Raw genomic sequence first — 14,159 nt, forward strand, 5'->3', positions numbered from 1 at the left:
TACTGTACCACACTGCTTAAGCTGTACATCAACTTCTTCCATCTCTGTATCACATGCACTTTCAGATGGTTCAACACTTGCTTGACTTTTCATAACTTCACCATCAGTTTCTAGGAACTTGACAGTCGCATTTTCACTTTCTTCTGTCTCTACTTCAGGCACGTGAAAATCAAATTCTTCCTTCCCGACTTTTATTTTTTCATGTTTTCGTTCTTTTTCTTTAATACCGTTAGAGATATTTCATCGATCATTTCTGGATCTTTCTCAGGCAGTTCGTTAGCTACTTCTTTCCTTCCTTCATCCTTGGATTCTCCAGATGCAACTACTGTCATTTTCACATCTTTTTCTTATGTCTCCAGTTTCTTCTGCAAGCTCCACTTTCAGCTGTTGGAGTTGCTCTCGCACCTTATCTTAACCGACATTTATTTCTTCCCGCCGGGCTTTCTTATCTTCCAGTCCCGCTTTCATCTATTTCAGTGCGGCTTTGATCTCAGCTGTCATATCTTTATATCCAGATTTTTTTGCTTCCTGTTCAGCTTTCAACTCGGCTAAAAGATCCATCAAAGTCTTCGTTTCTTCCGCCATGGCTTTCCTCTGCAGGCGGGTCACTGGTATTCACTCGCAAATCCCACTTCTGACACCAATTGTTACGTTTTTTATTCTTCTGACACCAGTTGTTACATTATTTTCACGTTCGTACGAGGCTCGTAATTTTGGAGTGAATAACGACGACACTACATGATGAAACATCCTTAGTGTTACGAAATGTATAGGCAAGGAAAGATGGCTTCCCCGCAAAGCAGTTTTAGAGTTGCCATAAAATGGCAAGGTAAGGCAGAGTTGCCACATTTTGGCGAGAAATCGCCCATTTGGCAACAAAATTGGCGATATACCATGGACGGATGGAGAAGTTTCTGGAACGAATTCTCACCGGTTTAGCCCAGAATGTTCTCGAGCACAAGCCGAAAGCTATATAAACACTGCTGGCCCCAGTCTGGAAGTGTGTGCTTCGTCGAGAGGGCGAGTGTGAGTGCCTCGTCTAGAGGGCGAGTTAGTTAGTATCGAGTTGATATCTCGTCTAGCGAGTCAATCCCTGCGGAGTCGATCGAGTTGACTGCCGGGCAGCGAGTCCCGAGTGGGTCGTCGAGTGCACTGAAAGAGTCTCGTAGTGTATCGTGGTTAGTGCATCGTCGAGAGAGCGTGTTGAGCTCCGGGAGCGACTGAACCGAAGAGTCGGTAGCTGTGCTCTGTGTATCGTCGAGTGCATCGCGAGTTGTAGCGTGGAGAGTGTCGAAAGTACGTAGAGTTTCGAGAACGACCAAGCAGAGTCGGGAGCTGTACTCTAGTGCTTTGCCGTGAAGCTGTCTCCACCGTGATAGCTTGATAACCTGAAAGCTGTGCTGATTGTGTCAGCGTGTTTATAGTAGATCTTCGACGACTGTAAAAAGTGACTTTGGAGCTGTCGTGATTAATATTGGCTAAATAATGTGTGTTTGGATATTTCATCATGTAGTGTCGTCGTTATTCACTCCAAATCTACAAACCCCGTACGAACGTGAAGGAAGAAAATAACTTAACAACTGGTGTCAGAAGAATAAAAAACGTAACAATTGGTGTCAGAAGTGGGATTTGCGAGTGAATGCCAGCGACTCGCATGCAGAGGAAAGCCATGGCGGAGGGAACAAAGATTTTGATGGAATTCTTAGCCGAGATAAAAGCCGAACTGGAAGAAATGAAAAACGCAGCAGTACAATATATCCATAGCACGCTGGCAAGTGAAGCGAAACGACATTCTCAAAAAAGCATAAACGCAGGACTTTGCAATTAATGGCGGTTTTAGGCTTTATGCCAATTTGGAAACAGCCGAATGTCAGAATCCAACGTTTTCATGAATGTTACGGATATAATTATTCAAATAATTCCTTCAATTATGGGGAGGGAATAGAGGAGGGTATTTATTTAAGTACTGTTAAGTTTTCTATAGTCAACGACGAAATACCATGCTTTGTGGTTGGTAGGTAGGAGGCCATTTTTCTTTCTACACAGCATCACCGGGCTAGCATAAGAACTGCTGATAGGTATTATAATATAATATAATATTATTCTTTAATATTTCTTGTATATGATCCTCAAATATTTTCTCTCTCATTTTACCATAAGGATAATGTTTAGACTTCACTGGGCCGCGATGCACGTATCTATTGTATGATTAACTATGTACGTGTAGCCTGGACACTCATCAAATAAATTTGAAAACTCACTTACCAGTCCCTGTAATTTTTCTTTTTCCTCCGGCCCCAAATGATTAAGGTCATTTTCTGATAGCTACGTCCGTCTTTCCTCCAACTCATTCAACTGTAGCTGTAAAATAAGAACTTGAAAATTAAGCTGAACCGCTGCCACCTTCAAAAAATCTAAGCCTACAATTATGGCAACTTGAAGATTTTTCACAATAAATAAATAAAATAAATGGTACTTACGTATTATCGCAACCAGGTTGGCGCGATTTGTAAGTTTGAGTAAAAAAGTATGAATAGAAAGAAAATGTACATTTATTAATTACAGATAATTTTTAATACAGTTTTTTATATTATTTTGTTTTAAAATATAAAATAGCAATTAAAGCCTTCCGGTTTCGAATTTGAATAAGTTGCAGAATTATTTTTTCGGCGGAAATCTTTTGGCTATTGCTTTTAGCACTGATTGAAAACCGTCTTCGCCATTAACAGCTTGAGCTTGGTGCCATATAAATTCGATAAGGTATGAGTCAAGATGATGACGGGGTGTTCCTCTCTGTTTTTTGTTGCGCCATTTCGCTGAGCCCCACATGCGCTCTACATGTTGTGTGTGAACGCCCGTGTTGGGATCCACAAAGTTCTATTTGTGATTAACAGTTCCATGCAGAAATCCAGCATTTTCGAACTCACTTGTATTGTATCCTTTCCAGCAATCCGAATAAATGATACTACCTTCCTTGATATTTTCGCAAATTTTTTCCATGAGGGTAACGGTGCTTCTGTTAGGTACAGTAACCAAAAAAGTCTCTTTCTTTTCTCGCAAATTCCGCCGAAAACCCATTAATGTGGTAGTACACGCCGAATGTTATTTTTTCTTTTTACAAATAAATTCTTTTTACAAAACTACGCATAACACCTAGGATTGGCGTAAGTAGGGTCGCCAAATTTGGCGATTTATGCGAATTTTGGCCTGGTTGCGTTAATACGTAAGTACCAAATAGGTAAATAAATAAATAAATAAAAATCACTTTTAATTTTTCATTCTTAATCTGTACATGCAATAACATTTTGCTGCATGTACGCTGCCTGCCTTGCGCGGCAATAACTTTTGCCCCTAATAAATTAAAAAGTTTATATTTTCCAAAATATTTTCGAAGCAACGCTTCTGAAATAAAGCTACATTGAGCTCCGAAATCTATCAGTGCATCTGCAGAGACATTATTTAGTAACACCCGCCCAACTGGAAACTCCAGATTTTTCAGTATGACGGTATTCAATTGAAATTCTGTTGGATTTTCTTGATTCCAGGGTTACTGTACCCGCTTGTCTTCAATACCTCCTTCTAGTTTAAATGTTTTGTATTAGTTTCCCCCTGTTTTTTTCCGTTCTTTCTGGCGACCGCCCATCCCAGCTGAATCTTTTCCTCTTTTATTGAATTCTCCTTTCTTACCAAACTGCAAAGTTTTAGGCCTTCGCTAAGGCGCTGGCCTAAAACTTTGCCCCTTTAACCTCTTGCCATACCCTGTTATAACTTGTGTATATTGCCAAGCATCAATTTTGGAACCTAGTTGCTGATTCAAATAGATTTCTCGAAGTCGTTGGATTGGGGAGCTTGAATAAGTCTTGGATTTGAGGCAGTAACCTCGGCAAAATAATTTGGATAATTTCTTCATCCGGTCTCTTCCAGTACAACAAATTAATAAATCTGAACTTTCCGTCGAATAAAGTCTGTTAAATCTTCGACTTTATACTGGAATTTACTAAAGAGCTCCGACACGAGTTTTGCCCTATCTTTCACAATGCGGAACGCTATAACGAGATCATTTTTAAAATGTCCAGATGTCCCAGTTCTCTGGCTCACCCAACACGAATTTTGTAATGCATTTATACCATGCGAGGCCCAGCCTCTACACGCAGCAAAGGCGATAGTAATTTTAGTGTTTCGGCACTGGATACAGAAGAAAATAGGAATTGAACTGTTTAATAAAGTTCATTACTGAACTTTTCCTATCAAAAGTGACTGCAGGTTTGCTGGCAGTCCTAATGGGGTTGATAATGAATCCAAATCACTCCACGGGGTTTGGCGAAACGAAATAGCCGGCGGAACTTGCGACGTTGAGAGGACGAAACTAAATTCTGCAGTTTCTTGTGACATTGTTCTATTCAAATTACTTTGAATAGAACAATGTCACAAGAAACTGTCGGGCGAAAAGAATAAGAAACGAGGAACGAGGAAACAAGTAACGAGGCCCACTGTGGGGTTTCGTTTTTTGGCTAACATACATAATACGAAACGTTGTAGAAACTATTACTGAATTATCACTATGTTTTCTAAGTACTACAAGAACAAGGAACAAGTGTAAACGACCCTTTTATTTGATTCAAATGAAAGTTAACAAATGGCACCACTCTTGCTTACAAAAGCCAACAGTTATGGCTTCAAACAAAGATAGTCGATTGACTAAAACTAAGATAAGTAAGTAAGCCTAACGGCTGCACAATTAGAATAACACTCAAGCTGGGTGTGACCTAACGTCGCCGTAACAAGCCTAATGGTGAAAATAACGCAAAGTGTGCCCTTCAGCAGGCAGAATACGCTGTGATTGTACCCTCTAAAACCTTCCTTTAAATGCTCTTTTCTTTTTACCTCATTTGAATATCACGGGAGCTAAAAATTTATATTCTGGCAAGAAAATGGAAGATAGGAAAGCAGTTTAACATAAAATAACTGGTTAAAAATTAAAACGATACCCTATAAGGTTAATTTCAATTGAAAATCTGAAAATGAGTGAAGTTTCTATTGGATTTGTTCGACGGATTTTGACAAGCCAGCAAAAAGGGGACAAAAAAGCTTGCTGTGAAGATTTTGTGATTTCTACGAGAAAGGACAGCAGTTTCTTAAAATGTATCATAGCGGGAGATGCCACCTGGTATCTATATTTTTTTTAATTCCAAATATCCAGAAGATTGGCTATGACGCCATTAGATCTCTAGCCTTTCAATGTTTGTGAACTTTACAGTTTAAAAACACTTGTGCAGAGCAAGAGTCAAGATGAGTAGCATAAAAAATTTGATAACATAAAGGGGAGTCACAAAGCCCAAGCCAGTACAGGTATGCTGGCAAATAGTCATGGCCTGTAGCAAAGCGGAAATGTGCCACAGTTGCCCTTCTAGGAAAATCTGGGATCAACTGTTGATCCTCAAGTGAGGTCCATGGCTTACCGACCGAGCCACACAGTGCTCTCTGCTTTATCGTGGAGGCATATCTTCTTTTCATCAGGAGTTTGATTGAATGAAATGAGAGAACTGATATCTATAATATAACTCAGTAACAAAAAGACAAAATGTGCAGTGGTATTATTATTATTAACGTGTTCCGCCTTAAGGCACTATACGAAAGGGAGGGATGCCTTCGTAGAAGACTTTCTAAGGGTAACTGGCTCGTATTAATATGTTACAGATGGGGAAAACCACCAAAACAACCCATTCAATCAGCCCGTTCGCTGATTCGAACTTCGAACCGAACTACCTGTGTTCAGTTACTTTATCGCTCGGCCCCTGGTGGGCCATATGCAGTGGTAGAGATCGTCTTTTCCCATGCAAAAAAAAAAAAAAAAAAAAAAAAAAAAAAGGCACGGATATCGAAATCAAAGGCTAAGGTGCTATTGATTGCATTTCTTGATTATAACGAATTTATTCACCATGATTTTGCCCATTTTTGGGTTGCAAAGGATTTGTTTACTATGAATTTGTCCTTGAAAATCAACCAATTAATCACTATTTTTAAAAGAAGGTGCTTTTCTAATTAAGGAACAGAAGAAGGCGAGTTAGGAAGGAACTTCTTGATTCTGAGCAAAGGTTTCTACGATCATTACTATTTTTAACAGTTCATTTTAAATATACAATTTTATGTCCCACGTTTTAAATCCCAGGGAAATTAATTTTTTAAATAATAAGTTAATCGTAACTGATTAACTTAAAACTATTTTAGGCTCTAAAATGGAATCAACATACAAACATTAGTTTGTAGTTTCTGAAAAGTTTATGATTTTTACATTTTTTAAGTATTAACTTTTCGAAACTTTAATGATAAACTCTTCGAGATATTAGACTTTGTATCTGAAATTTTCGAATCGTTGTTTTAATTTTTTTCCTACTTCCTATTTCCAATCTTGGTTGACTGAAGGAAGTTCGCGGATGAAACCAAAGGATTAAAAATTCGTAATTAATTTTTAATTTGGAACTAGAGAAGGAGAAATGTTGTTGAAGTTGTTAATTTAAATTATTTAACGATTTTTGAAACAATAAAATCTTATTCAAATCATGACAAAATTCAGAATGAAAATAGACTAAGAAACCATCAAAACTGTCTTGAAGTATTCGACATATTTTTATTTCAAACATTAAAAAGATCGAAAGATAAATGTTCTCATACTTACAGGAAAAAGTTATTAATTGTATGGAGTATCTATCAACCCGGAGACTGCTAAAATATGCAATCTGCTGGATATAATGGGCGGCTGCCAAGGCAAAAATTCTACACTAGTGAAAGGGTAAGAAACTGCTCCCCTCTTCGAAATATATGGAATACTGATGGAAGTTCATTCAATAGCCTTCGTTATAGTGGGCAATTTACACTATGGCAAAAGATTTGAAGAAAAATTTCTGAAACGGAGCTTAATTATAAGAGCAAGAGATGGGAAGGAGAGGTTATGATTTGGATATTGATATACTATGTTAAAAATATAATCTTAAATTAACTAATGGTATAATTGGTTCGGTCATCATTTCCCAATCTGGGCCCACCAACGATCAAGCGGTAAAGCCGCTGAACACTGGTGGTTCGGTCCGAGCTTCGAATCCCGCGAATGGGCTGGCTGCATGGGCGTTTCCGTGGTTTTCCCCATGTGTAACGTAAATAGGAGCCAGACAGCGCTTGAGTGCTGTGCCATAATCAAATAAACCAAACCAAACCATTTCTCGATTTGTGGTTGGCGGATCATAAGTGGTCCTCCTATGTTCCAAAAGTAAATAAATAAATTATATATATATATCATCATGACCAAAATTCCATAGTCAAGATTACACTTAAATTTCTAACTGTATGTTCTTTTCATTTTTAATGGCGACGGTCTTTTATTTGAAAGTACGTGGAATTAAATCCATAGCCCCGTAGTCAAGTTGCTTTTCCCGCCTTTTCTACACGTACAGTTATAGAATGTTCTGGAAATATTTAAAGCGAACTGGAATGGCTAACGAGGCTGACGTCATTTCTTGGAAGCTCCGCCTTTCCAGAGGCTATAAAAGGACTCGCAAAGGAATATCGGAGGCTTTTTCTTAAATGTCACGATGCAGTAAACCTTCATACAAAATATTATTAGTAGTTCTTTTTTATTTACTCCAGATATCTGATTTTGTAACTGCTATTTCTCCTGACCAATAATAAATGCATCCTGTTTTTTAGACTTATCGTCTGATAATTTAAGCTACGACTACATTTATGATTCTTCAACAATCTATTTATTCTGGACAAAAGCTGGTACATCATATATATATATATATATATATATATATATAATATGTTGTATGAACTTAAATCCATTTAGTGCGAATACAAGTTATTATTACTTGCGCAATTGCTGCAAAGTTAGTTAATAATAATTTATTTCCTAAACAGTATTGATTAATTGATTATATTATCTCCTAAGTTTAATTAAAGTAGAATTATTTTAAAAGTGTATATCCATACTTGTAAGTTATATTTTGAAAGATATTTTGAAGTAATTTGAAAGCAAAATGTTAATAATGTTTTAACGGGGACTGGAGTTAAATCATCATGAAGAATAATATTACAATTGTAAAAGGAAAAATTAAAACATGTAATTATTGTCATTGATCGGAAATTAGTTGACTTTTCAAGGGGAACAAACCAACTCCCGTTCAATGAACAATAATTGATAAAAATACGTAAATATGAAAGTGTTTCGTCTTTACTCGAGTTATAAGTTAAAGCCAAACCGGCAATTCTAGTCAGGCCAAATATTTCCGCGAATAGTTGCTACTCAAAGAACTTATTCTCATGAAGCATTTTAGTCAATTCAATTTGGAGTAAAATTCAAATACTGTAGAGAAATCCTGTAAAACTCGAGTAACCGTCCCCGACACTATCATCTTTATGTATTTGAGTACTATATTATTTGTAGAAATTAAACATTGGAAATTGTCATTATGAAATCGAAATCAAAGTAAAGTTGAAATAAACATAGAAGATTATAAAAAAGATAAATAATGCAAACTTTATAAAAACAAATCAAAGAAAACATAAAAATAATATAAAAATAATATAGAAAATAATATAAATAAGATCAGTGAATGTACATGAAGATATAAAGGCCAGAAAAGTATTAAGTAACTTACATTCTTTCTAGTGGGGGAGTTGGCAATGTGTTCTCTTCGTGTCTGACTCAGAAGTGTAGGGTGTCCGAAAATTCTTAGCGGCAGAAGGGGCTTTGAATAATATCAGTCGGTAAAAATATAACTTACAAGTATGGATATACACTTTAAAAATAATTCTACTTTAATTAAACTTAGGAGATAATATAATCAATTAATCAATACTGTTTAGGAAATAAATTATATATATATATATATATATATATATATATATATATATAAACTCAAATGAACTCACTGCGAATATATTACCATAGCTGAAAATCTCAGAGTTTGGAAATTGCACATAGAAATGGTCTATTATTTTTCCTCCAAAGACTGATATTTTATGAAATTATTACCACTTACTCTACCTACGGATTTCCCACTTTAGTCTTTGCAACATAAGAGGGATTTAAAGCACTTTGACTGTGGTGCATTTTACCAACATACATCCAAACACAGAACAGGTATGCAAGAATCGACAGGATCATCTATCTCATTAATGCGAATTTATCGAATTTTTATTTAATGAGGTAAGTATTACTGAAACTCTAATAGCCTTGAATTATTAAAATAAATACAAATTTTCTTCTGTTAACTTAATACCGTTAAAAATTAATGAAATTTAATTAATTGAATTTTAAAAATATGCGTATACTGCTAACACATGCTAATAAAGTGCTGTCGAAGAGGCCAACAGTAAAGTTATCGGCAGAAAAATCTGACTTATAAAAGCGGTAGCCACTTAAAAATGGCTGCGAAACGTTAGATTAGGTTATTTGTAGGGCAAAGCACGTGGCAGTTATTTGCCTAAGGAATGCTTTCGTGGAGGGCTACTAACTAACGCTAAGAGAAATGTCTTCCACTAATGTTACACATGGGGAAAACCGCGCAACGCCCCCTTGCAGCCAGCCCGTTTCATTGGGATTCTAATCCAGGTTAAACTACCAGTATTCAAAGCTTTGTAACCATTCTTCACTGGTGGGATTCTGATAGTGTAACAGATCAATAGCAAATTTACTGGTATTTTCCTTTCATTCCTTCTTCTTTTTCTTTCTTTATTTATTTTTATTTATTTATTATTTTTTTTTTTTTTTTCTTTTGGAGAAGAGGGACTTCTGTTTGATCGTTCTTGAAATCGATGCAGTTTTATCAGTTGTATTCAAATCTAAGCCAATAAAAGTTACTTTTCTTGCCATTTAAAAAAAAAAAAAATTACATTCCCTTGTTTATTTTCCATTTGATTGCTTCTGATTAAAAATACTTGTCTTTTAAAATTATCAGAACAAAATTTGATTTATAGAATTTGTTTCAAGAAAATGACCACGTATTCTGATATGAATGTATGAATTTTAGTTACTCTTTAATTACTTTAGAAATAATCAAAACTTATCTAGGTTCAGACCGTACTAAAATGTTTAAGTTCAGACCTTACTAAAATATTTTGGAAAGAAATAAAACATAAAATTCCACAGCAAAATAATTCTACAAAACATTTGAAATTAGTGATACAAGAAGAACAAAGTAAAATTACTAGACCAAAAATAATTTAACCATCAAGTTGAATCCATGCTAAGGAAACATGTAAAACAGAACTTCTATTCAATAAACTATTGGATGGTGGTAAGAGGAAACATATTTAAAATTTTTTTTGATAAAAGAACAAGTGTTCCTTTCTTTTCAACAGCTCATTTTCTTACTCTTATATACAATTGATATTTATATTAAACTCTGTTATTTTTTATGAAATGCATGTAAAAGCCTGTTATAGCTATAAGATTAAAATATTAGACGCGGAAACATTAATTTTTGGTGCTGTAATAATTTAACTGAGATATTTTTATGAAAAGCATCGAGTTTTGTAAGATACTATTATTAAAAAATGCATATTTTTTCTTAGAAGTCAAACAAAAAACTCCACTAACTTTGGCGGATAAGCACTGTTAAAGACAAAGCAAAATAAAAAGCATTAAATTCTGAAGTCTTTTTGTAACAGAAAAATAAATTCAAACAATTTCGAGAAATTTGCCGAAACTTCACGACAGGGCAGCACTTGCTTTTTCCTCCAGCATTTTTTAGAAAAAATAATGGAATATTGTTACGATTGTTAACAAAAATTGGCGTTTTTTTATTATTTAAGCAAATATATTTATTTGAATTGAAAAAAAATATATTATTTTAATGTGTTTTGAGTCTGAAAGTTGGCAGCATAAAACTTTTAAAATTTGAATATGAAACACGAGAATGTTCTAGATGTAAAACGTCTGTTCCATAAATGTTTAGATGCATCGATTGCGACACACAGATGGCAGCACGCACCCATAACGTCATTAGAAAATAATCCCGAAGCTTCCGGAACTTTCTGTGAAGTTATAAATACCTCTGAAATCAAGGTCACGTCATCGATTGTTTGTAAACAGTGTTGCAAGTGAAACGTGCGACAGTTGTCAAACGCTGTATTTGTTCACACGTCTTATATTTTCTGCGTTGTCGATTATAAGCTGTGAATACGATGCCTGGTGGTGTAGTTCCGGCGATTGGAATTGACTTGGGAACGACCTATTCATGTGTTGGTGTTTTTCAACACGGACACGTGGAAATTATCGCTAATGATCAAGGGAATAGAACAACGCCTAGTTATGTGGCTTTCACAGACACTGAGAGACTTATAGGAGATCCAGCAAAAGCACAAGTTGCCTTGAATCCTGAAAATACTGTTTTCGATGCCAAGAGGTTGATTGGCCGGAAATTCAACGATCCGAAAATCCAAGCTGATCTGAAGAATTGGCCTTTCAAAGTTATTGAAGAAGGAAGCAAACCGAAGATAATCGTGGAGTTTAAAGGAGAACAAAAAGTCTTCAACCCTGAGGAGATAAGTGCCATGGTTCTCACCAAGATGAAAGAAACTGCAGAAATGTATCTAGGACAGAAAGTGAAGGATGCTGTGATAACTGTTCCAGCTTATTTCAATGACTCCCAAAGACAAGCCACTAAAGATGCAGGAAAAATAGCTGGTCTGAACGTAATTAGAATAATTAATGAGCCAACTGCAGCTGCTTTAGCGTATGGCTTGGACAAAAATTTGAAAGGTGAGAAAAATATTTTAATTTTTGATCTTGGTGGTGGAACTTTTGATGTTTCTGTACTGTGTATAGATGAAGGCTCTCTTTTTGAAGTAAAAGCTACATCAGGTGACACACATTTAGGAGGTGAAGATTTCGATAATAGAATGGTAGCTCATTTTGTTGAGGAATTCAAGCGAAAGTTTAAGAAAGATTTAAGATCTAGTCCAAGAGCTCTCCGAAGACTAAGAACAGCTTGTGAACGTGCCAAGAGAACACTTTCAAGCAGTACCGAAGCCAGCATCGAAATAGATGCTTTGTTTGAAGGAATTGATTTCTATTCTAAAATATCTCGAGCTAGATTTGAAGAACTGTGTATAGATCTCTTCCGGAGCACGTTAGAGCCAGTTGAGAAAGCCTTGAAAGATGCTAAACTTGATAAGGGTGCTATTAATGAAGTGGTCCTTGTTGGTGGTTCTACACGTATTCCTAAAATCCAAAAACTGCTGAAAGACTTTTTCAATGGAAAAGAGCTTTGCATGTCAATTAATCCAGATGAAGCAGTTGCATATGGTGCAGCAGTACAAGCAGCTGTCCTCAGTGGAGATAAAAGTGATAACATCAAAGATGTCCTTTTAGTTGATGTGACTCCATTGTCATTGGGCATAGAGACTGCAGGAGGAGTAATGTCAAAAATCATTGAAAGAAACTCGCGTATTCCATGCAAAACCTCACAGATATTTACTACATATTCAGACAATCAACCAGGTGTGGATATACAAGTGTATGAAGGTGAACGTGCTATGACGAAAGACAATCATCTTCTAGGACGATTCCAGTTGACAGGCATTCCTCCAGCACCAAGAGGAGTTCCGCAGATTGAAGTAACATTTAACTTAGATGCCAATGGAATTCTTCAGGTGTCAGCTATGGACAAGAGCTCTGGCAATGTAAGAAGTATTACAATTACTAATGATAAAGGCAGGCTTTCTAAAGATGAAATCGAAAGGATGTTGGCAGAAGCTAAGGAATACGAGAAAGAAGATAAAGCTCAGAAGGAAAAAGTTGCTGCAAGAAATACCTTGGAATCTTATATTTACTCAGTAAAGCAAGCTGCAGAATCAGCTCCAGAAGGAAGATTAAGTGCATCGGATAAAGCAAAAGTCAAAGAATATTGTGAAGGTATAATACAGTGGTTAGATTTAAATACATTAGCCGATAAGGATGAACTTGACCATAAATTGCAAGAAGCGCAACGGGAATTATCTCCCCTGATGACCAAAATACATCAAGGGGCAGCTGGTAATACTGGTAATGTTCCTAATTCAGGCCCAACAGTCGAAGAAGTCGATTAGGTAAGAAATTTAAGACTTTAAAATACGGGTTAGCTAAATATGTTTATATTTACTAAGTGAACATAAAAGAACTAAACATATATTTGGTATTAAATTGTTTGTAATATAAGTAGCTGTTTTACAAAAATTTACTGTTCATTTGTTGAAATTATGTAAAAAGAGATTATTTATATTCATGTTAAATTTTTTAATGAAAGAACTGTGATATATTTGGTTTTGCTTGCTATTTCAAATAATGTTTAAAAAAATTATTTATATTCATGTTAAATTTTTGAATGAAAGAACTGTGATATATTTGGTTTTGCTTGTTATTTCAAATAAAGTTAAAAAAATTAATAAGAGTTTCTTGTCTGTATTTAATATTAAAAAATTGCATATATTATAATCTAGGAAAGTTAATCAATTATTCATATTTTAAGGTACTTAACTAATAAAATGAATGAGAAATGTTTTTAGTGCCTTCTGAAAAGTGTATTTGATACATGTCAGAGATCATCTTCATTCTTCATGTCTGGAAAGTTGGTCGATTATTAATATTTTAAGGTACTTGACTAACAAAATGAATGAGAAATTTTTTTAGTATCTTCTGAAAAGTGTATTTGATGCATGTCAGAGATCTTCATTCTTCATGTTTCTGCATGTTTTGAAAAGTATATTTTACACATTTAATCATTAAGCACACAATGATAGGTTACAAAGTTTCTGTAAAATGCAGTGGAATGTGTGATAAAAAGAAAGGGGAAATTGTTATGATTATTTAAATATGTTGATGAATATAACAGAAGTTTTGAACGTTGTAGTCTTAAGCATCTTTGTGAAAGATATTGGAAGTTGAGTAATTTAAATGTCATTTTGAATGGAAAAATTGTGAAGTAAGTCTTTGTTTTGAAGGGTTTTTATAGTAGTATAACAAAAATAATGGTTAAGTATTAATTACTGAGTGAGTACTATTAATTAAAGAATCCAAATATAGACTTTTAAGCAAATATTTTTAAAAGTTATATGTATGTAAATTATTAGCATTGTCAGAAACTTTATTTAATGGAGCTGCCTATATTGAAAATTTATAT

At 35.0% G+C, this 14,159-nt stretch overlaps 1 protein-coding gene across 1 annotated transcript; it reads left to right on the plus strand.

Annotated features, from left to right (window-relative positions):
• The first annotated feature begins 10,915 nt into the window (after nt 1-10,915).
• On the plus strand, nt 10,916-13,416 carry LOC118181157 (heat shock protein 70 A1-like). The gene has a single exon (XM_035350231.2). It carries the CDS (start codon nt 11,185-11,187, stop codon nt 13,087-13,089), a length of 1,905 nt encoding a protein of 634 aa, XP_035206122.1. The 5' UTR covers nt 10,916-11,184; the 3' UTR covers nt 13,090-13,416.
• Nucleotides 13,417-14,159: the final 743 nt, after the last annotated feature.

This window comes from Stegodyphus dumicola, chromosome 4 (assembly GCF_044657685.1).
Source record: "Stegodyphus dumicola isolate Sdum_Otavi_A_Nest chromosome 4, ASM4465768v1".
Taxonomy (NCBI): domain Eukaryota; kingdom Metazoa; phylum Arthropoda; class Arachnida; order Araneae; family Eresidae; genus Stegodyphus; species Stegodyphus dumicola.